This window comes from Microcebus murinus, chromosome 13 (assembly GCF_040939455.1).
Source record: "Microcebus murinus isolate Inina chromosome 13, M.murinus_Inina_mat1.0, whole genome shotgun sequence".
NCBI classification, from domain to species: Eukaryota; Metazoa; Chordata; class Mammalia; order Primates; family Cheirogaleidae; genus Microcebus; species Microcebus murinus.
Window position 1 is genome coordinate 15,872,889 of NC_134116.1, and position 23,746 is coordinate 15,896,634.

Sequence of the window (23,746 nt, forward strand, 5' to 3'; positions counted from 1 at the left end):
ATAGCTTTCATTCTTGAGCAACCCTAGGGATTCCCAGCTAATCAAGAGAAAACTTGCTATGCAGTGATGATTTTTCTAACAAATGGGAAGCTTTGTCCCTTCTCTCTGTAAATCTGTTAGAATAAAATCTGAAGCAATGAGTTAAAAAAAAAAAAAAAAAAAAAAGAGCCAGAGCTACCACTGCATGTGGCTTGGGCTACATGCATCAGGGTTGGCATATTTTTTCAACACATTTATTTGTAGTTTAGCCTCTTCTCTGTATCCATTTCCAATTTCATATGCTCTGAAGCTATAACATCCTAAGAATATAAATCCCTCTCATTCTTCAAGACCCAGCTCAAGCAGCATCTCCTCCATGATAATCCCAGGCAGAATTAATGGCTTCTCGCTGTGTGTGAACAGCACATTACTCACACCTCTATATGTAGTATTATTCTACTCAGTCTTTTCTTCATTGGCTTCAGCGTTGGACTGTTCCTTTATGTGAAGGGGACTCTACATAGCAGCTACTTATCAAGTACGTCTTTGTCACCTAGGGCTACTAGGACAAAAACACCATAGAAGGGGTGGCTTAAATGCCTCCCATTTATTTCTCACAGTTGTAGAGGCTGAGAAGTCCAAGAACAGGTACCAGTAGGTTTAGTTCATGGTAAGGGCTCTCTTCCTGGCTTGCAGACAGCAGCCTTCTTGCCATATCTTCACGTGGGGGAGAGAGGAAGCTCTTCATGTCCCTTCCTTTTCTTATAAGGACACTAATCCCATCGTGGGGCTCCACCCTCATGACCTTGTCTACTCCTAATTACCTTCCAAAGGTTCTACCTCCAACTACCATCACATTGGAGGTTAGGGCTTCGACAAAATATTTTAGAGTAAAATAAACATTTAGTACATAACAAAGTGCTAACTAAACTGAATGAAAAACACTACTTACCCATATTAAATGTTCCCATCACCACAACTTAATTCATGAGAGAGTTTAAAGTGAAAACACTTTGTTTTCCACTTGTTCTAAAAGCTAGCAATCATCACACCAAGACCTTTAGTCCACCTCTCAGTGGTTTCTATTTTTTCACCAATGAGTCAGACAAACTAAATGCTCTTTTATCAGTGTGCATCAGTCCTTTGATATCAATGACCTCATCCCTACGGGGGACATTCAGGTTGTTTTCCTCTAGTGTGAAAAATATGAAAAAGTTCCCTAACTCACTTCTTTCAGAATGGATCTTACCAAATGTTATTCAAAGGCATGCTGCCCTAACGTTATTTACAATCACACTTCTGAAAACTAATTTTTCTGCTACAGATGCTATGCAATATTTTTCTAACCCTGAATCTGATATATATTCAACTGTGTCAGCTGGTCTTTCCAAATCACATACCAAAGCAATGAAGGGGAACTAAAATATATTGAGCACCTCCTATAAGCCATGTGTTAATAGATGAGGAAAGGTTCCATAAAAATTTAATGGGTGTGCTGGGCGTGGGGGACTGTCATTTCAAAGCTGTAAACAGTTTATGTCTCAAAAGAAGTGGAATTTGATCCCTACTTTGGAACATGGTTTTTGTTTGCTTGTTGTTTCAAACCACCTGGATCAGCTATCCATTCTTCTATCCATGTGTTCATCCATCTATCCATCTTTTATTTCATTTATGTTTTTAGAATATACTGGAGTGTATATATACTGGGCTGTATGAAATAAAATTCTATCTGTGTATAATTTTAGTAAACTTTCTTTTAATTGTTGGATCTTTACCTCGACATGACAAATGCTGTCTTATGGCATGTTTTAAAACAGAGGGGTGACAATATAGCCATTCTGTATTCTATGGCTTCTATACTTAAAAATATAGTTTAGGGATAATAAATCAAATTTCTGCATTTGGAGATACTAGCATTAAGGGATTTTTCTTACAGAAAAGATAAAATAACCACATTCCTAGTTTCTTTAATGCACCATGTATGGTCCCCTACTGGAAAATAGCCATTAGCTTCTGCCTCTTGGCCACTATAGTGGGGTCCAGACAAAGTGGTTCCCTGAAAATACCAAAAGATATAAATGAATAATCACAACCAAAAGGAAAAGAACGTAACTCACTTGCTTTGAGAACTAAGAACCTAATATAGGAATGGCTCTAATCTCATTTCATCTACAATGAGTCTCTAATCTCATTGATAATTCACACACACAAATACAAAATCCTGTAAGGAAGGCACACCATTATTGCTGTTGTCAGAACATAATAATGCAAATCTCCAAAGGCGGTAGTGGGAATTCCACGAGTAACATATAGGGTACTTAGCACAATACATGGGCACATGGCATGTGCTCTATTAAAATGACCTGTTCTTCAGTTTAGACAGGGAAACTGAGACTGGCAGGTCAAGTAGCTTTGTTTCCCAACACAGCTTCCACAAGATGGGGTTACCAGTCAGTCTAGATCTTCCTGTGAAGATCCTGGCTACAAAGCCTGTGACCAAGAGACTTTCCCGAGTCAATTCCTGAAACATTATGATTCTACTACGTTCAAAACAATGAACATAGGAAATCTAAGCAGACACATTCCCTTAATCCACTTAAAAGTAAAGGAATAAACTCTGAACCGCCATCTACTTTTCTATGCTAAAATACTGAGTCAGGGAAACGTCTATGTCAAGCTAAAAACTACAGTCCTTTTTTAAAATGGCTATAAAGACTAGACAGACTGCTCTTTAAAGACCATGTCTTTAATACAGAAAGTAACTGCTCATTGGACTCCAACTTCATTTGGAATTGTACAGTCCCCAAAATGCCAATGCTAAGGCTGGCTCCTTGGTTAGAAAAGCGTGGCCCGTGTAATCTAAACAGCCTTCGGGAAATACCATTATCTCTGTTTATTCGAAGTCCCAATCGCAGCCATCTTCTCTGTCCCTCCTTGTCACAAGGGAGGCCCATGTGATCTCCCTCAGAACCTCAGGATTTTTACTGTCACCACCTCTTCAGTTTCAACCTTTCCTCATGGCTGTGTGCAGCCACACCCTCTGCGCCAACTTCACACTGAACACAAACCTGGTTAACCCTTCCTCTGTCTTCTTAAGCACCATTTGAATTAGGGGGAGTAACCCTTCCTTCTGACCTTAATGAACAGTGAGCAAATAAAACAGCAATATTATTAGATGTCAAAAATATGTGATAAAATAAGATTAAAGTGAAAAAAAAGTTTTCTTTATATTAAAAATAGAGGTTGAATTTTAGAAGAATATATGCAAGAAGAATATATGTTTATCATTTTTCAAGCATCAAGCCTTTCTTCCCTGCTAGCCCAAATACCTTCAGTATTGATACTGTCATTAAGACAATGAAACTAATATTTCTGTGTAGGTAGAGGGGAAGGTATAAAATGGTTTAATGTGAAGGTGAACATTTTCTCATTCTCCAGTCAAGTGACTGACTTTTAGCTTCCTCAATAGCTTCAGTTAAATGCATTTTTGCCTTGAGATTCTCTCCTGGGACTCAAGAATCTTTCTTAAGTTTGTGACTTTGCTGTGAACATCCTCTGTTGCTGTTCTACATCATCTTGTCCTTCTTGTAGCAATGTCCACAGATCAAGTAGATTTCAATCCTAGAGTCTCTAAGTGGGTGACATGAAAATGCTAAATTGATTAGAACACACTATGTACTCAGCGTTGTGATTGGCTCAGGGAAAGAGACACTTCCTAAGCCAGGCTACACCCAGGGACATCAAGACTAAGTTCCAGGGGAGATAATTTCTGTCTACCGGACAGTGTGCTGTAATGATAGGCATCTAAAGCTGTCACTGGCCACCATGTGAAGCCTGGAAATGGGGCTATCCAGGGTTTAGCAGAGCCCACATTTACATTCTGGTGGTTATCCTTTGAGCCCTAAATTGATTTGCACCCAAGGATAGATTCACTCCCAGACCTGTGTTTCCAGACTCTACCATGCATCAGAACCACTTGAAGGGCTTGAACGCACAGATTGTTGTGCCTCACAGCCAGAGTGTCTGATTTGGTGAGTCTGAGACAGAAACTGAGAGTTTACATTTTTAACAAGTCCCCAGTTGATATTGATGTTGCTGATTCAAGAATCACTGTCCTAAATTTCAATTAAGTGAGCTAGTAAACTGCAATTTATTTTTTTCCTAAGCATGCTTGGGTTGGGTTTTCTATCATTTGGATGCAGAAAAAGAATCTCACCTGATACACATATGAGTATCTGAAAAACACCTGCCCCCAAAACAAGCCTAAATTACTATACCTTATTAGGTGCTTGTATATTAAAAACTATATGAAGGAAAGTCATGAGGAAATTATTACACAGTGTAACATAAACTTCATATTATATTAAATGTTTAGGGCTTTCTGACCCACTTAATACTATGCTATAATTACATTTCATCGCATCTTGTAATCAAATATTGTAGGCACATAAAAAAACAATACTTAGATTTATTTTCCTTATAAAAGAAAATAGGTTTCTGATATCTTTCTTGAAGAATTTTATTATTTGGAAATTTAAGTTGAAGCTATTTTTACATAATGAATGTAATTAACAAGGTAGATAGATCTTATTTTACTTTGAGTATAACACTATAACCAAAAGTTACAACTAGTGTTTTTCTTTATAACATGCAATCTATAATTTCATTTATCATTCACCTTTATCAACCCTAATGAGAAATGGTTAACTTACATCTAAAGGGGCAAAGTGTCCTAGACACCCACAAATAAAAGTATTAATTTAAATAACTACAAAGATATCTGGATACAGTATTTTTCAAAAAGTATTAAACTCAAGAGTTAATACTTTCTAAAGTCTTCTCGGCTACTATTATGTGCTCATTGGCAGTCTTTGGGAGGTGATATATTCTTTGGCCACCATTTTTCACCTTCAGACTGCTGTTTTATGAACAAATTGCCCCTCATCCCTTTGCCCTCAAAAGTATTTCCTTCTCAATTTCCCATTTCTGGCTCCAACATATCCACCTCCACTCTTCCAGGTATGATAAATGTTTGAGGTGACAGATATGCTAAATTACCCTAATTTGATCATTATACATTGCATACTCATATCAAAATATCACTCTATATCCCATAATTATGTACAATGATTATGTGTCAACTAATAATAAAAGGGGAAAAATAAAAGTATATACAGCTCAAAAAGAGAGAGAGAGAGAAAGAGAGAGAGAGAGAGAGAGAGAGAGAGAGAGAGAGAGAGAAGCCCGCATGTTACTTGGAAGTGTACAGAGAAAGAAAGAAAGACAGTAAATATGTAAATAAAAAACAAAAGCAAATAATTTAACCAGGAATGTGGAAACGGTGTCAGTATTTAGCACTAGAGCAGAGCAGGGGTTCTACAGATATTCAAGGATTCAACGCTTTAACTTTGAATCATGTAGACCCCAGGTTTCTCTGGGATGGGATGGAGGGGAAGGGATGCAGAACATGCAATATTTGAAAACCAGAATGACCATAACAGTTCACATTTATCAAATCACAGGCCTGTCTCCGTCTCCTCAACCTGATCTTAATTCCTGTCAATTCCATGATCTCACAATGTGCCTAACACTTTTCTTTCCCTTTTCTTTCTACGGCCACCAACAAAATTCAGAACATTATTAGTTTTCACCATTGGCTTTTAAAATAGTTTTCTCATTGTTGCCTCCATCTGAAGGCTTTTCTTTTTCCATTTATCCCAAGAGCAATGTCCCAGAAATTTCTATCTAGAAAAGCCAATTCTCTGCTCACACTGCCTTCCAAGGGCTGTCCAGCCTTTTATTTATTTATTTTTGGGGGTCATTGAAAGGCCCCCTACAAGCTGCTCCTCCTCCCATCTCTCTGCAGGCTTCTCACTTGACAGCGCCCCAGAAAGAAGCCATTGACCTAAACGAGCAAGACTAGTATCCAGGATGTCCTACCTTAAAATATTATTTACTTTCTCTCCCTGGCTAGCCAGAATGTCATTCTTCCCATACTCACTACTAGTGAATATCATGCTCATCTTCTAAATAGCTACCAACCCCCCATGTGTACTCTGCACCTCTTTAATACTGCATTACGGGCCAGGTGCGGTGACTCACACCTATAATCCTAGCACTCTGGGAGGCCAAAACAGGAGGATCGCTTGAGATGAGGAGTTTTTTGAGACCAGCCTCAGCATGAGCGAGACCCCGTTCCTACTAAAAATAGAAAGAAATTAGTCAGGCAACTAAAAACAGAAACAAAAAATATTTAGTAGGGTGTGATGGTGCACGCCTGTAATCCCAGCTACTCGGGAGGCAGGAGTATGGCTTGAGCCCAGGAGTTTGAGGTTGCTGTGAGCTAGGCTGACACCACCACACTCTAGTCTAGGAGACAGAGTGAGATACTGTCTCAAAAAAAAAAATACTGCATTATGCTATATCATAAACCAACTACTAGGTTTCTCATGGACAAAAGTCATATGTTTTAATATTTATAACACCTACAGCTACAGTGCAGTCTTATCCACAGCAGTTGCTTAATAAATAGCTGTTGATTGAACAAATAATTACAGGCATATAATAGAAATATATATAACTCTTATTTTATACCTACATATAAATCTTTGGCTTACATATGAGAAACTAGTCAATTTTTAGAGCTTCAACTCTTAAAAAATATATCTATTCTATAAGATTAACCTTTCAAGAATGACATACATTTTTGTCAAAAATATTTATAAACATGTGAACTTCCAATCAAACTGTATTTTAAATTTCAAAATTAATCAAACTTTATGGAAAAATTAGTTCTTAAAGGACACACAGTTCCCTCATTAGAAAAAGGAAATCATAACTATATTCCGTATCAAATTAATGAACTACATAATTGTGATGTCAGTTAGTTTACAAGTTGACTGGCCACTCAATGGTTGTATGACAGCTAACACAATATAAAATGGTTTACATTTGCTTTCTTTTCTTCTTAACTTGAATTCTATTGTTTAAAACTCAAAAGATGGAAATCTGAATAATAATAATAAAATGTTGACTGATTCCACTGCTTTTATGAAGTTCTCAAGAAATTCTAAAAATAGCTTTTTCAAAGAACACAACACATTATGCTATAAAAAAATACTCTTTTAAGGTAGGAAAAGTGTTGAAATTAGAGTAATTTAACAAATAATAGATAAATGGCTTACTGACTGTGCATATGAAAACAGACACCTATTGAACCCATCTTGTGACCTGTATCAATAGTTGGTTTTCATCTAACTGCTGTACTTTATGGGATATGGAACATACCTTATGCTAAGAAGGCGCCATGAAATGACAGATTGGGTGTATTTAAATGTCATGTTCTTTGATTCATTGGACATTATATCTTTATTTAGTGAATTAAATTTTATGAAATTGATATGAACTCCCTCATGTATTAGATTCTGGATGTATTTTGGCTTTCTAAAAAAAAAATTATTCTTGCCCCTTCATGAAAATACTTAAGATGCCAATATAATTTACTATGTAATTAATATGATTACACTTAAAATTAAAATGGAACATTTATTTCCAAATTAAATGTAAACATAATTTAGATACTTACAATGACATCCATCAGCCAACTTCACTATTTGAATATCCGCCCTAAATCCTACGGCTGGTGGAAATATTGCTGTCAGCATTTCACATCCGCCTGCCACACCGCCACGCAGAGCACAGACATCTGCCTTGGCCCTGTGACTCCCTCTGCCCAACGGCATGTGGATATAAAGTGCAGGTTACTGGGTCTGAGTCAGAGCCATAAGACACCTCAAATATTAATATTTCCTCCCCCTCTCTAGTGCTCCTGTGATCCGATGTGATGGAAACACACCCTGGAAAGCATAACAATAATAATAATATGTAGCCTGGAATCCAGCCTTATCCAGCTGAGCTGTAGCTCAACTGCATCACCCAAGAGGGAAAATAAATTTCTCGTTTTGGTTTTTTTTACAAGCCACTGACTTTGGGGTGGTCTATGACACAGCACTCTTGCAGCACTAACAATATAAGAGACAATATTATACAAAATAAGACAGTATTCCTGCTCTTGGGGAGTATATAATTGGAGTAATATGGGAATAGCCTGATAATAATATTGATAACAATAGTAAGACTAGCCGCTGTTGAGCACCTATAAGGATTTTTCTGAGTCCTTCTACTCACAGTAATACTATGAGATGAGGAAACAGAGCCCCAAGAAAGTGAATTAACTTCCCCAAGTCACACAGCTCATAATGTATACAGTCAACTTTTGAACACGGGCAGTCCTTCTCTTTCGATCTCCTCACTATTCTACTTCTCACACTTTCACTTATGATAATGACATTTAATTATTGTGCATTTATACTGCATATAGTAATTCAAAGCTGTAGAAAAAGGATTTAAAATATTTCTTGGGCATCTGTTAGCTGGTGGCACTGTGCTACATGGTGCAGCTTCATAATAGTGTGCATAGTTATGGTGTTGGACAACATGTGATAAACATTTAATTTAATCTTTCTCAGGCTCATCCCTTTATCTTTAGAATGGCAGAGTGACCTACCCTACTATAAATTTGTAGTGAAAACTTAACATCACACAAGAAGCATATAGCAAAACCCAAATAAATATTAGCTGTATTACCTTTCCCTTATTTCAAGTTCATAATAAGCTTATGGAATGCATTACTGGAATTAAGTAGATTTTTAAGTGCACATCATAGAATGCTGCCCTTCTAGAAAAGGAATTTGTTTTCTACCCTATTGCTATTCTCTTCCAAATATCCCTACCCATCATTCATTAACTGTTCTTCAAACTCGTGGTTTTCTTACCAGGTTGCCTGGTTGGGTCTTCCATATGGAGGGCAGAAGAGAGTATCATGGCTTTTGATAACTACCCATCCGGGGGGAAATTCTGAGCACACAAACATTATTATTTTATTGTACTTTAACAGACCACGTGCAGAATGTTGGGGGATTAAAGACAAACACCAAGTCTATAAATAGCAATGCCTAGATTACAATACCTTATAGGCGCTGGGTACTCATTAAATAATTATTTATGGAAGTCAGAGTTCTTAAAATCCTCAAGGAAAAAGTAGAGCTTTCAAGGTGCAGGTGACAGGATTTTTCTCTTTAGTGGTCGACTGCAGGAAAGCAAAATCTTTGCAGCCCTTTACCGAACCTGCGGTCACTGGATTCAGCTCCTGCTGCCCTCTGATGGTTCAAGTCTCCCAGCTGTGGGGCTGAGTCTAATCATAAGACATCCTTTTGGAGATGCTTAATAAATGCTTGTTGAATTTAACCAAACTGTGGCTCAGAGAAGTTAAGTGACTTGTGCAAGATCACACAGTAAGCAGCAATGATGGAGAAAGAACAAACGGCTCTTGTTTTTTAATTCTAGTTCCCAAGGATTTTCCAGAGTTGTCTGCCTCTGCATTTCCAACCTACCCCAACCAGCCCACCTAGTTTTCCCAAGGGAGAGATTACTAAATTCCATAAAGACTATATTAATTACATATCAGTGCATTGCCACTCATAAGTCTTAAAATTCACCATCAGTCTATCAGCAGGGATATTTGAAATACAGAAAGAGTAGAATTTCAGCTTTCTATAGACACCTTATTTCTCTCACTTTGTATTGCTGTTGGTTCACATTGCTTTGATATCAGAAAGGCTATACATATATTAAGAATTTCATGCATTTGAATTTCTGGAGTTCATTTTAGAAATACTTTAATTTTGTAAGAACAAAAGAGACTTTCTAATGTGACTTATTCATAGTCAAAATAGCTAATACACAAATAACATAATGTCCACGAAAAAAAACAAATAATGTAGATTCAACTCTCCTACCTACTTTTTCTTTCACTTCTAAAGACAAGGAAAATTACAGGTTATGGAGGAGTTTCTTCAATTGCTGACTCAGGAGGAACCTGATTTGGATAATAGTTGGTGCTAAATGCAATCTCTGTAAGAACTTCCATTACAGCTGAGAAAATGCTCTTTCTTGGTATGACAACTAATTTTGTCTCAGTGACTTCTGTTACCCCAACTTCTTTTGACATTAAACGTATAAGAGGTTCTTTTGCCCAGTACCTTACTGGCATTTGAGGTTTTATGTGCACACTCTGACATAACACAGAAACGAGAATGAATATCTGCTTTTCTGAGAAGAAAAAAATAAACAGAAGTTATTTTTTAATGTAAAAAATGGAGGTTTCTGAAAATTATGTTCTCATTTCCATACTCTAAACTTTATGAAAATATTTTCCCTAAATACGTGGTTTCAGGACAACCTTAATTTTATGCTTGAAGAAAAGCCTCCTATTGATTTGGTGGGTGGGGAGCAAATTTCTTCTCAGGGTTACTTAGTATAATAGTTGGAGAAAATTATTTTGACTATCTCTTAAAAGTTATTATAAATATTGAATGAATGTCTACATATAAAAATATTTTCCAGCAAAGCATACTCAGATGTAAGTAGATATTTTCTCATTATTCTTTTGTATTATTAATCCAGCATTAATTTCAAGGCTCAAATCCACCCAAGTAGGCACTAGAAGAGAAGTCTATCCATTACATAGCTAACAAATCAAATGTTTCCTTTCTTGAAACAGATGAATTATTTTCATGTCAAGACAGCTGTTGGAGCTTATATAACCAATGGTGTTGACCAAGAAAGAAATAAAATTGTCTATAACTTGTCTTTTGTATTTTGGAGATGGGAAGGCTTAAACAGGCCAAGTCATTTGTTTAGAAAAATAACTAGTTTTGTCTAACTATTTTGCACAGCAGAAAATGATAGCTTTGAAAGAGCAGTAATGATCAATTAGGAAATACATTTACCATGTTTTCACTTTCTGATTTTGGCTCCTTACTCTCCCCCACTGAGTAAGTCACAAATTTACAGTTAATGCCTTGCCCTAAGAGAAGTTTTGAAGCGATGCCAAAACTCACTGACCTCTTTAAAAAAACAAAACAAAACCAAAAAAAAAAAAAAAAAAAAACTGTTTTAGCCTGCCTTTCCCTAGGAAGTTTTCAGATAAAATAACAGAACAGGAAACTAGAGTGGGTAACTATTCACTTGGAATAATCTAGTATTTGAACTAGTGACTATATGCAAACCACTACAGTGGCAGGGCTCTTGGCATAGGAACTTGTTTTATGTATAAGCTAAGACTGCAATGGTACAAGGTCACGCCACTTATAAAAGTCTTATTTTTCTTTTCCCTTTATAAAGCTGTCATTCTTCTACTGAGACTTAAGTAAGATGATTTAGAGTCGACAGGAGAATGAGTTCTATTACAACATATAGTTTCTCATTTGCTAGGAAATGTGATTCTTGGAAAGACAAAGCACTCTTTTTCCAAAGAAAATGAGATTTGCAACCTTCTTGCAGCTCTCTATCTTTATCAATTTAAGAGTTAATAGAAAATAGCTTCAGAATTTATACGTGCAGAAGCCTAGAAACGCCCCAGTAAATTTTGCTGGTTCTTTCCAGCCCAGCAGTACTAGACTTCTCTACCTCCTTACATGTGACTCTTGCCCTTGAATCCCAGACTGGGCTTGGAAGCTAAATTTTCCAAATGACAAAGGTTTCAGATCTCTCACTCACACTGATTTGACGTTTCCTTTTAGCAAGATTAGCTAGTAAACCTGCTGCTATGGTCTGAATGTCAGTTGAACCATTTGCTAAAAACTAATCCCCAATGCGACAGTATTAAGAAGCACAGGGCCTTTAGGAGGTGATTAGGGAATGAAGGATCCACCCTCATGCATAGGATTAATGCCTTTATAAAAGAAGCTTGAAGGGTCCTATGTACCCCTTCCTCCGCATGAGGATGTAGTGAGAAGGCACCATCTTTGAGACAGAGAGCAGCCCTTACCAGACACTGAATCTGCTGGTGCCTTGATCTTGGACTTCCCAGCCTCCAGAACCATGAGCAATAAATTTCTGTTGTTTCTAAATTACTCACTCTAAGGTATTTTTTATAGCAGCCTGAAGGGACTAAGACATCTCCCCATGATAAATACTAAAGGGAGTATTTCAGGTGACATAAAAGGACATTAGACAGTAATTCAAGTCCACATGAAAACATAAATGGCTTCAGTAAAGAGAACTTTGTACTATCTGCTCAACACTGTGCTAAATACTTTTAACATTTCCAGAAAAATATGTAACACTATGCCAGCATTCAAAGAGTAGCCAATATATTTGTGAACACAGGAAACACTTGGAACAGAGTGATAACTTGTGTGGTGTAGACTACATTAAGTGTCAGTGTTGTTAAGATCTGACCAGAGAGGAGGGAAATGGAAAATAGGTTGGGCATGCCATTAAAAAGGGGAACCACATTCTAGAAGGTCTTAATGGCCAAGCAGATTTGAAGCCAAAGTTTAGACTTGATACCCATAGCATATGCTCTCAATATATATTCAGAAAGTAAATCAAAGAAGGGCTACAGAACAAGCAGCCAGAATAAATGGTCAGAATAATTTTTGAAGGGAATTTGCAAAAGCATTGATACTTGACAAAATGTCACTTATGTTGATTTACCAAGCGGTGGTATGCAGGATATATAGCAGGAAAGACAGCCTGAAGTGTGGTAAGAACTTAACTACTGTTCATAGTCATGGGAAATAGAGACTGAACTAGGGCATGAGCAATAGAACTGGATTCCATAGAAAATTCAATAAGAACATTAGGAGAATATGAAAGTAAATGAAAGGATAAGTTAAAGTTGGCCATGGTTTTCTTGGATGAGTAAAGAATGTCATCTCGTCCCAGTTTTCTTAGCCTTTCCAACTCCATGTTTTCATGTTATAGGTTTGTTTGGCAATTGTTTGCCAGAGGCATCACTATTTCTGCTCTGACAATGATGAGTGTCTTCCTTCCCTGGCCTCTTCACTGTTACCACCATCCTTGATTACTAATCTGTTCAGACACCTTTACATAAATATGCATGCCATAGATACAACAGTGATTCAAAATCTCATTTGTCCACTGAACAAGTATTTACTGAGCTCATACAAAGTGCCAGTTACTCATTGTAGCATTCCTCAACCTCATACCTTCCCTTTGAAAAAGTAAGAATAAACATTATGTCAAATATCAATGGGTAACTATAGGCTTAGGTGGACATTTTTGTTATCTGCCAAGATCAAATAGTAGATAAGTGGAAAAGTACATAATAGGGCCTATTTCTCCTATCTCCTAATCCAGTTATCTTTCCATTAATGCAAACTGCTTCTTAAGTTAGGGGACCCTAAATCCAGATAGATCTAAAGGTTATATATGCCATTATTTTATTTCCTTTTTTCTTCTTGCTAAAGTGTGACGAGAAGATTCAAAGGAATTTAGCAAAGAATAAAATTCTGTAACACAAGTAGAATTATTATTAGAAGCAAGACAACACAAGAAGCAATTATTGCTTGACAGATACAGAAAATTGATCATTAGTTTTTTATTTCTAAGACTATGTCTCCCAGAGGGTAGCTGTAAGAAAATCCTGAGTGATTTTTGCCTCCAACCATAGACTCAAGGATTTAGCATACAACAAGGAGTTTTGCAGAGTTTCTAAATACTCTACAAAATGTATGTGGCCTAAAAATATATTAGTGACAAGAGTAACACTATTATTTATTAAAAATAAGAAAGAAGCTGTTTTCTCTTTTCTATCTTCACACAGTTTTAGTATTAGAATAGAGGACCCATTTCCAAATATTAATTGTAATTCAAATGTGACTTCCACAGCCTAAAAACATTTAATTGACTGAACAGCGAAAAAAGACAATCAAATGAGGAATCACCCAAATAACATCTCATTGTCTTCATGGTATTTATTGAGGTATTCCCCAATGAGATATCCATGTGGACCAGGTTTACAATGTGATAATAATCCCAAGAAGCCTTATAAATTAAGAGTGTCAGCATTACAGAGATTTGAATGTGGACTTGCCTCTCCTCTGCAGCCAGCAGTCTGCCAGAAGATGGGCTATGCATGTGTGTCTCTGTGTATAACATTTACACACACACACACACACACACATATATAGGTATGTTTATGCACATATTTATATTTATGTATATATGGTATATGTATATAAAATTAAGGTAGCAAATATGTATGCATACATATATATAAAATATGTTTTGATACATAATTTATGCTTGTATAGGCAATCAGCATATATATGTATAAAGAGAACATCCTCAGGCCTTGTTATTTAGGAAAACATATGCATTATACAGAAAGTTTTAAAAAATACACATGTACACATACATACACACATATACATATATGTGTGTATCCTTAATACCTGAGGGCACCAACAGGTAGAAGTCAAGACTTGAAAGACCATGGATGAGTAAGACATGACAGAAATAATAACTAAGCTCCTTGCAAAAAATGAACAGAATTTGGCAATGAACTAAAAGCAAAGAAATGTGACAAGAAAGAGGAGTGCAAAGAGAAGAAAGAAGGGAATGGCTGAAGTACATGACAGAGTACTGGGAGTTTTAAGAACCAGAAAGACTACTATTCAGTCTTCAGTTGTTTACATTCCTGTGATTAAACAACCCTGACCTCAATGTCTCCAGAATATTCAGTAATGTTTCATACATACTTGAAAACTCTGTGAGAGTTATTTCAATTTCGTTTTGTATTGTGTTGCCTTTTGTATTCTTATAATTGAAGAAGCAGTTTCTGGGATCAACCCACTCGGCATCAACACTTCGAAGGAAATGAAGGAACAGCCTGGGGATACAGACATCTCAGTGCTGGCTAGAAGCAGAAGCAGAAGGGCACCGAGAATGTAAGCCCTAGGAATTTGCAGATATCAGTTGGGAAAAAGAATGAAAATTCTAAATTCAAAGAGAAATGAATTACACAGTTTTGAAGGCAGGGCTCTGGAACACTCCATCCAATCAAGTATGATGATGATAAGTCAGGATGAAGATTTCAGAGACAGGAACACAAAAGAGATGTTCTGAGAAAAAGACAGAAACAAAGGTCAGAAACGAAGACATCCAGGGAATTGGAGCAGGATGTGGGGAGTTCTCGGTCCCCTCGCGCTGGCCAGGGTGAAAGTGCACACAGCCCTTGGCACCATGAAGCAGACATGCTGTCTGAGGTAAGGCAGTTCCACAGACTCACTGATCATCAAAGGAAGAAATGTGAGACATGCATTTAGTCCCAGAGAAAGATATAATGTGGAAGGAAAATTGCTCTTTGGGGAATACATTTCTTAGGACTAGGAATTAAGTTAGGGTAGGAGAGGGGCATCCAGCCTAAGTAAGCATAACATAACTCCAATGCTTACTATTCACTCCTGTGTTTTTGTCACTGCCATTATGCCCATTTGGAACCATTATTGTCCTCTTTTTGCAGATAAGGAAATGGAAGTTCTAACCATTTGAAGTAACTTGCCCATAGCTCTACCACCAGCGTGTAATAATGTCAGATATGGAACCCAGGCAACTCTTGGGCTGTACGTCTCTCTCCATGATTCAGATCAGAAACCTAATGTTCCTTATCAGGAATGGTGTGGGAAAGGCTGGGGCCAGAGAAATTAGGTCATGTAGATAACCTCTGAAAAGAAGGAAAAGACTCAGCACTTCCATCCTGGATGGAACATAAGCACAGCCAGGTGTTAGTGGAGTAGGAACCTCTCTCCTGCACTTTACAGGGGTGTGATTATGCTACCACAAATACAGGCCCCCAAAGGTGTTCACACCTTATGTGGTAAAAGAGACTTTGCTGATGTGATTAAGGTTACGGATTTTGAGATGTCTGGTTTTGGTTTATAACTCCATAGACAGGGAATTCTGCAGACAAAGGATCACATCAGACTCTCTGCTCCTATTTGTCACCCACCTCAAGGTCAATCATAGGTCACAAGGACAGATTTAACATACTGTGTAGAGCTAAGCAGCTTTCAGGGAGGTCATGATAACAAGAGACTTAAATGTCAGTTTTAGCATCACGTCTCAAAATATATGGAAGACTTCTGAGAACCCAATGGAGGAGGCTTATGCTTTGCAAATTTAAAACTTGTAACACAAATAAAGTTGTTCCCATATGCTCCCTTTTCTTTCCGGGGAAATTTTACATAAAAAATAACTGCTGAACTTGTCATATTTATACTATTTGATCTAAACACCATAATGTCATCAATATATTCTCCCAGATCATCAAGGTGCTGGGATGACCTGGTCCAAGGCCAATGTATGCCAGTCGCTACAGCAGAGCTATAGAGCAATACCCAAATGCAGAGGGAAAATGGTGTGTATGTCTGGTACTTTCTTTAACCACTTCAGTACAGCACTCACCGGCCGCGAACACAGCTGGCACTCATAGTCCCCGCATGACAGTTTGTGCTGCGCATTGACGACGAATCCGTTTTGCTCTTGTGTGACGAGGAAAGCTTTAAAGCACTGAAAGCTTGTTTTACTTTACAGGCAGCTTTACTTGTAATGTAAATCAGAATAGGTAACGTATACATCTATGTTTTCATTGTGCTATTTTTAAATGTTCACAATTTTATTTTGATAAATGAAAAATTAGAAAAGTCAAGTTTTGTTATCAACGCTAAAGTCCAACGGCTGTGTGCATTCATCTGTGGCTGTCGACTATAGTCGAGGCTCGTACTGAAGTGGCTGAAAAGCAGGCAGTGGTAAATCCCAGGGGGCTAGACAGAGGCGAGGAGCGGGGAAGTAAGACAGGGTAAGGATTGAAAGAAGGAAGAGAAGCTGGAAAACAGAAAACAACTTAGAAAGAAAACCTAAAGAGCGATACCACATATACACTGGGAGGGAGATTATTCAACAGTCTAAGAAAAATGCAATTGTGAGGGAAAAGCAGGTCAAACAGTCCTCACACAGACCAGAAACGGCCAGAAAGTCTAGTTCTCATGAATAATTACATAAAAATTCTCATACTATTTACTTAACAATGGAAAAGTCAGAAATATCTGCAAGAAAAATTACTAATTATTTATATATTACAGATGTTTCAATGTATTTTAGTTTTATATTGTTTGTGTTTATACATATATATATATATATATATATTTTTTTTTTAAGAGACAGAGTCTCACTCCATCTCCCAGGCTGAAGTGAGGTGGTTTGATCACAGCTCATGGCAGCCTCAAACTCCTGGGCTCAAGCGATCCTCCTGCCTCAGCCTCCTGAGTAGCTGGGACTACAGATGTGCAGCACCACACCTGGCTATGTTCGTGTTTATACGTATAAACCAATGCTGATAAGAATGTGTTACAGTCTGATAAATGTATAAATTATATACATATTAAATATTTATACATAAATATATAAATTATTTGCTATATCATGCAGGATATAAGGCTCTTCAAATCCATAAGGATGTTGTTCCAAAAGAAGACACTAAATGTCAGAGAAATCAAACAGCTGGCCCAAGGTTAACAAAACAAGTCAACCCAAGTTAACAATTCAGACTAGATTTCCATCTAGCCCCAAATCTTTTGGCCAGTGAAATCCAGAATCTCCCTCTGCTAGCAATAATTTTTCACTTTACAGCAATTCTATATAAAATTACTTGTTCTACTATAAGAACTTTAACTCATGGACTATGTTATCTGGTCCTTTCTCCTGACTTCTTGATTCTGTCAGTTCTATCACGCTCCCCCTCTTTCAGACTTACAAACTCAGTATCAGTTTTAATTCATCATCTTACTTATCCTTGACTACAAATCATATTGATTCTACTTTAAAATGGTCTTCAAAATTCATCATAATTCTGCCCTTATTATCCCTCCCCTCCACTATGATTGAAACAGCGTCTAAACTGAGTTCCTCGGCATCAAGTCCAATACAACCTGCCATGCCCCAGGCACCATCCGGTCAGCCCTCTGTATCTGTGGGTTCAACCAAATGTGGATTGAAAATATTCAGAAAAAAAATAACAATATAACAATATAAAATAATACAAATTAAAAACAATACATTACAACTGTTTACATAGCACTTACATTGTACTAGGTATTACAGGTGATCTAGAGATGATTTAAAGTACAAAGGAGGATGTACATAGGTTATATATAAATATTATGTCATTTTATATCAGGGACTTGAGTATCTGTAGATTTTGGTTATCTGCAAGAAGGTGAAGGTCCCCTAACCAGTCCCCCATGGATATGAAGGACAACTATATTTCTTTTTATGAATCAGAGCACGAACCATAACTGCCATATTCAAAACACCTAATAGTTCCTGTACGCTGTTTAATTGAACACAAACTTTGCATTCAGGCAGGTTCAAAACTGTCCAATAGCTGTAACTCTCAACATATCTTTTACTACTTTCCCTAAAGCCCTAAGATCCAGCCAAGACAAACTTGCAGCCCTCACTATGCCCCAAACACACCTACATGCTTTTCTGCCTCAAAATCTTTGTTTGCGTTTTTCTTCACTCAAAATTTGAACAGTGCATCTTTGGGATTAAAAATCTCCCTATGTCACATGCTGTCTCTTTCTCAAGAACTTTCAACCACAGCATGTAACCCCTACCTCAGTGAAACCCTCATAGAAATTTGTAGAAACTGCATCCTGCACTGAATTACAGACATTTAGGACTCTGCCAGCCCCACTACTTGATGGTGAGCTGCCACACGTTTCTCATCTTTCTATCCCCTTCAACCCCAGAGAGCCCAGTGAATATGCAGCCCTTCATATGTGTGTTCTATATTGAACTCTATTCGCTTCCCAGTTACTAAAACTGAAACTCTTTTAAGTGGCATATTTCAAAAGTGATTTTAAAAGATGTTTAAGAAACCAACATTTTATTTAAGTGTAATCACAGTTGTCCATGGGGTTACCCGGAGATTCCTTGCAAATATCAACCAAAAGTTTGTCTTCATGAAATCAAACAATCCGCTGTTCTTAAAGACACATTTCAGCTTAATTAGTTTACCACTTAATAGACCATCACACCCACAGGAACAATTGCTGGGCCAGACCCTTATGTTATAGAAGTATGACAAAGACTCATATACCATGAACAAATGGACACCAAAAATGGATCTAACCACTTTCAACCAGCTCAAACTAAAATAAGTATGTTTCTTATGATTCACAGTAGAAGAATCCCAATGGACTTAATTTTAAAAGGGCATAGTGTATCTAATACAGCTGCTCTGAGGCTGGGCCAAAATAGTTATCCTTGTTTGACTTTTTGGGTCTTGAATCAATAACAGGCCCAGACTACGTGAAGAAAACTAAATCGCTATCCCTGCATCAAATGCCCAGTGTAAACACAAGACTAGGCTATCATCTTCCTGTCATCAATCCACCCGTCCATCTCTCCATCCACCCTTCCATCCATACTTGTCCATCTTTTGTGCATCACTGTAAACATACTGTTATCTACACATACACATATTCATATACACTGAGTAAGCACTTACTTCGTGTCACACAGTATTCTGTTTTCTGTATGTTAAGCCTCGCAACAATTCGGTAAGGTAGTTACTGCAATTATTCCCATTTTACAGATGAGGAAATCAACACTCAGGATGTTTAAGTAACTGCCCAAATTCATACAGCTGTCAAGTTGAGGAACTTGGATTTGAATTCCGGAAATTTCCCCCCAGAACCTTTAATCAATCTATGATAGACTACCAGAGTGGAATTTTGCTTTCTTCACGAATGTTAGAGAGGTTTCTGGAAGTTACACTATTTCTGGAAAGGACCTACAAGGGCTTATCATAGAGTTAGAGGCCCAGGTGCACATAAAAATAGAAACCCTGCTGTTTCCATCTTACTGGTTATAAAATTGGAACTCTCTCTTGAAAATAAAATTGAGAAGCTAAATTTGAAGCCCAGGACCAGCCAGCAAGCCAGCAAGATGGCCCAACGTGTCACGTGTAAGGATCCCCTCATGGGCCCAGCAAAGCACGGGCAGGGACAGATTCTGCCTGAGGGCCTGCAGAATCGGCCTCGATGGTCATCAGTCAGCAAGGCGAGAATGGAAAATGAACACAATTATTTCATTCAGCCTTGCAATAATAAAGAACAGTGTTTCTCCTTCTGTAGAAATGCACACATAAACAAACAAAACCATGCTTGACTCAGTACTGCATTTTATATCAGGAAGGAAAGAATGTAGTGACTAAGCTGTTATGAGTAAAAACAAATCACTTTCTATGGGAGGGACACAAGAGTGCTATATACCGCAGCATTCCCTCTACAGGGTTTTACAGAAAGGCACCAGCTCAGGTTCTTCGATAGGGGAGTTTATCTGATGGCACTCAAAACTAGTTTCACCAGGTAAAGGTTGCATCTCGTTTCTCACTTTTTTAATGAAACAATAATAGAAAAAGCCCTGGAAAATTTATTCCAAACTAATGATATTGGAGAGGCCTTGCCAGAGGCAATAAAAGCCAGAGAAGCCAGGTAACAGTTGAATCTGGAATGAAATATGAGACAATACTTAACTTTCATTCCAAAGAGGGCCACCCTTAATAATACTGCAGCTTGTGAGACTGACGAAGTTAAATAACAAGTTGTGGCATTCAATATTTTTAAAGGGTTGAGCATCAGCCCTCACGGGGTAAACAAACCATATAGATGCACCTGTGCCTCTCTGAACGACTTCTACGATTGTTTTCTCCACTGCCAAACTGCCTGCATATTAAGTATTCTCAATATGCACTCCTGGGCCCAGGTGCCAAGAAAACACATTTTGCTATAAACTCATTCTTGATCTCTCTGTGTTAGTGTCGGGTGTCTTATTAGTCTTAGCTACATCGAGGGCAAAATAAGTTGCTATATTTTCCCTACAAATTTGCCAACCCCTGGCTGGAATGCATTGCGTTGTGATTTTAGTGATGGAGTTCCTGTGTCATTGACAATAAACTAATTGAGGTTCTTGGCCTTAAGTAAATGACACCATTTATATGAAACAGGTAAAGAGGTTAAGGGTGTTTCCCACGATGTAATTTCTTGACCTTTTCCAGTATCAGAACCTGAATCATTCCTTAACAACGTACAAGAGAAATGAATGTGGTTTTCGCTCCACCCTTACAAAGTACCAAGTTTCACTGCAGCTAAAAATCCAAGCAGCTAAAACAATATAAGAGCAATGGCTTCTAAGTAAATACATGCATGTTTATTTTTTTTTCCTTGTTAACAGTTTTGTAATTTGCACCCCTGCCTGTGAACTATTATCCTAAGTTATGAGAGGGCAAATCAGAGTTCAAAGACACAACCTGTCCCACTGCAATCCAGGAAAATAATACCCCCCTGTGTTTCCTAGGTAAAAATAAAATATAGGCTGTGTTCCGCAAATATTATGATTAACATTCTTGACAGGGGTAGGAGAGCCCAGCAAAAGAACTCCGTTTGTGAGGACGTTGGGGAACTTCGCCTGTAATAAGAAACTTACATAGAGGCAAGGGAGACCTAGAATTAAGTAAATGCAACTTACAAATATTATTTCCATTTGCGCTTGCACCCCAGCGGGGAGAAAAGTATTGTAACAAATGATTTGAGAAGTGACCTGCAAAAAGTACGACCTCCACCGTGGTAATAACTTACTTGGTGCTTACCTGAAGGAAGGTGTGTCCCACCCTTCGCTCCCCTGTGAAGTGGTAGAGTTCCCGGGAGGGGAGTGCCGAGCCCACAGGGAAGGAGACAGCGCCGCCCCCTTACCTGCACAGGTGCTCCCGTCGTAGGTCTCGCACACCCACTCGTGGCACTCGCACAGGGGCCCGAAGTACGTGCCCGGCTCGGTCACGTGGCAGATGCACACGCCGCAGTCGCACCGGCCCCGGCCGTGGCACAGAGCGCCCCCTGGCGGCTGCCCTGGCGCGCGGCACCGGCGCTCCGACTCGGCCCGGGACAGCCTGCAGGCGGCGCCCGACCAGCTCCTGCGTGGGGGACAAATGCCAGGGCCAGGCCGCGGTCAGACTCGGACGCTGCCCCTCTGCTCTGAGCCCATGCTTCCTCTCCCCTAGAGACCCCTCCGCATGGACAACCTTCCCCCCATAGAGGGGAGCCTGAGGCTTGCATTCCTGTGGGGACCACGCGTCCCCTGGAAGGGCTGCGTTTCCCCACGCAAACTGCTACCACCCACCTGAGAAATGACCGTGACCCAAAACGTCTAAGGATGATCTGCCCACCTGAGCACAGCACCTTCTTCCAGGTGGGCAGAGGTGATGCACGCCCCTGCCCGTTGGCAGTTTGTCCCTGAATCTTATAGTCACATTTAAATTAAATACAAATTAATCCAAAGCATGATACTTGGCTGCCTTTTCTTTTCAGTTCTCCTTTTAAAAATGTCCGCTTGCTATCTGATGGCCAGGGAGCAGTTATTTTATGAAAAAGAGGAGATGAATATATGGAAAGAGTAATGTATATTATGGTAGGGTAGGGCATACCGTTTTTTAAAATTTGAATTCAGCAGTCTTTGCAAACCCAACTTTTAAAAAGTTTAGTTTAGGCCGGGCGCAGTGGCTCACGCCTGTAATCCTAGCACTTTGGGAGGCCGAGGCGGGCGGATTGCTCAAGGTCAGGAGTTCGAAACCAGCCTGAGCGAGACCCCGTCTCTACCAAAAATAGAAATAAATTAATTGACCAACTAAAAATATATATACAAAAAATTAGCCGGGCATGGTGGCGCATGCCTGTAGTCCCAGCTACTCGGGAGGCTGAGGCAGTAGGATCGCTGAGCCCCGGAGATTGAGGTTGCTGTGAGCCAGGCTGACGCCATGGCACTCACTCTAGCCTGGGCAACAAAGTGAGACTCTGTCTCAAAAAAAAAAAAAAAGTTTAGTTTAGCTATTGCGATGCACTTCAAAGTCTCTTTCAGAATGTAATACCAAATGTAATGCATGTCGGTGCTGTTAGGAAACCAAAACAAGGATGCCTTATAAGCTAAGAGCATGCAGGTACACATAGGACTACCTTTCACTGTTGGCAGGAATCCCTCCTGATGTGCATTTGCAGGGGAGGAAATATTTTTATTCAATGATTGTATTTTGCAAAGGCAAAGCAAAAGGACAGAGATGGGGCAATGCAGTGTGTAGATACAGTAAAGGAAAAGGAACAGGTTGCAAACAGTTTATCCCACGTCCAGCGCAGTAACTCCTCTTGGCTTAGGACAGCCATCCTGCAAGCTTGAGCCCCGCCACATAAGCAGGACAGGTCTGTCTCAAAGAATAACAAACCAAACTTACCTCAGGGACGGCGGCGAGAAGCTCTGAGGAGCAGCTGACAGCCCTGCGAAGAGGAGGGAGGACGCCAGCAGCAAGAAGTTCCTGCAGCCTGGGGGACGCATGCTGAGCTCCCGGGCTGCACTTCTGCAAGGTGGGGCTCACAGCAGGAGGGGCAGGAGGGAGAGGTGCCACCAGCAGATGGCCGGGCAGACGCACCCACGGACACCCAGGCTTGCAGGTCCGGGACTCCACCCGGAGTTGCGATCGCGTTGATGAGCTGCCTGCGAGGATTTGGGCAGCGGCACTGCTCTGGGCGGGGTGCTGGTGCCAAACCCCTCAGCGGAGAGTCTAGGCAGGGAAGTAATTAGAAACAGTTGTACAAGCAGATGGTTTATTTTGACATTAAAAAAAAAAAGTGTCCTGTTCACAGATTTGGGAAAATCGTTTCTTTCTTCAAGTACAGGCCCCAGAAATATTTGACAAGAGGATATTTGGGCTGGCTGATATTAAAGGGGCGGTTAAAATAATCCCCAAGTCGTGAAGAGGAAGCGTGAAGCCGGTGGCACTGGGTGC

General features: G+C 39.0%; 1 protein-coding gene across 1 annotated transcript in view; it reads right to left on the reverse strand.

The window, feature by feature from the left end:
- The window catches only part of ITGBL1 (integrin subunit beta like 1), a 221,181-nt gene extending 197,664 nt beyond the window's left edge, over positions 1-23,517 (reverse strand). The window contains exons 1-2 of the mRNA XM_012751850.3: positions 23,195-23,517; positions 21,669-21,886 (exon numbers count right to left, since the gene is read on the reverse strand). Coding sequence (XP_012607304.2) covers positions 21,669-21,886; positions 23,195-23,295 — 319 coding nt within the window. The 5' untranslated portion in view covers positions 23,296-23,517. The remainder of the gene's footprint in view (positions 1-21,668; positions 21,887-23,194) is intronic.
- Positions 23,518-23,746: the final 229 nt, after the last annotated feature.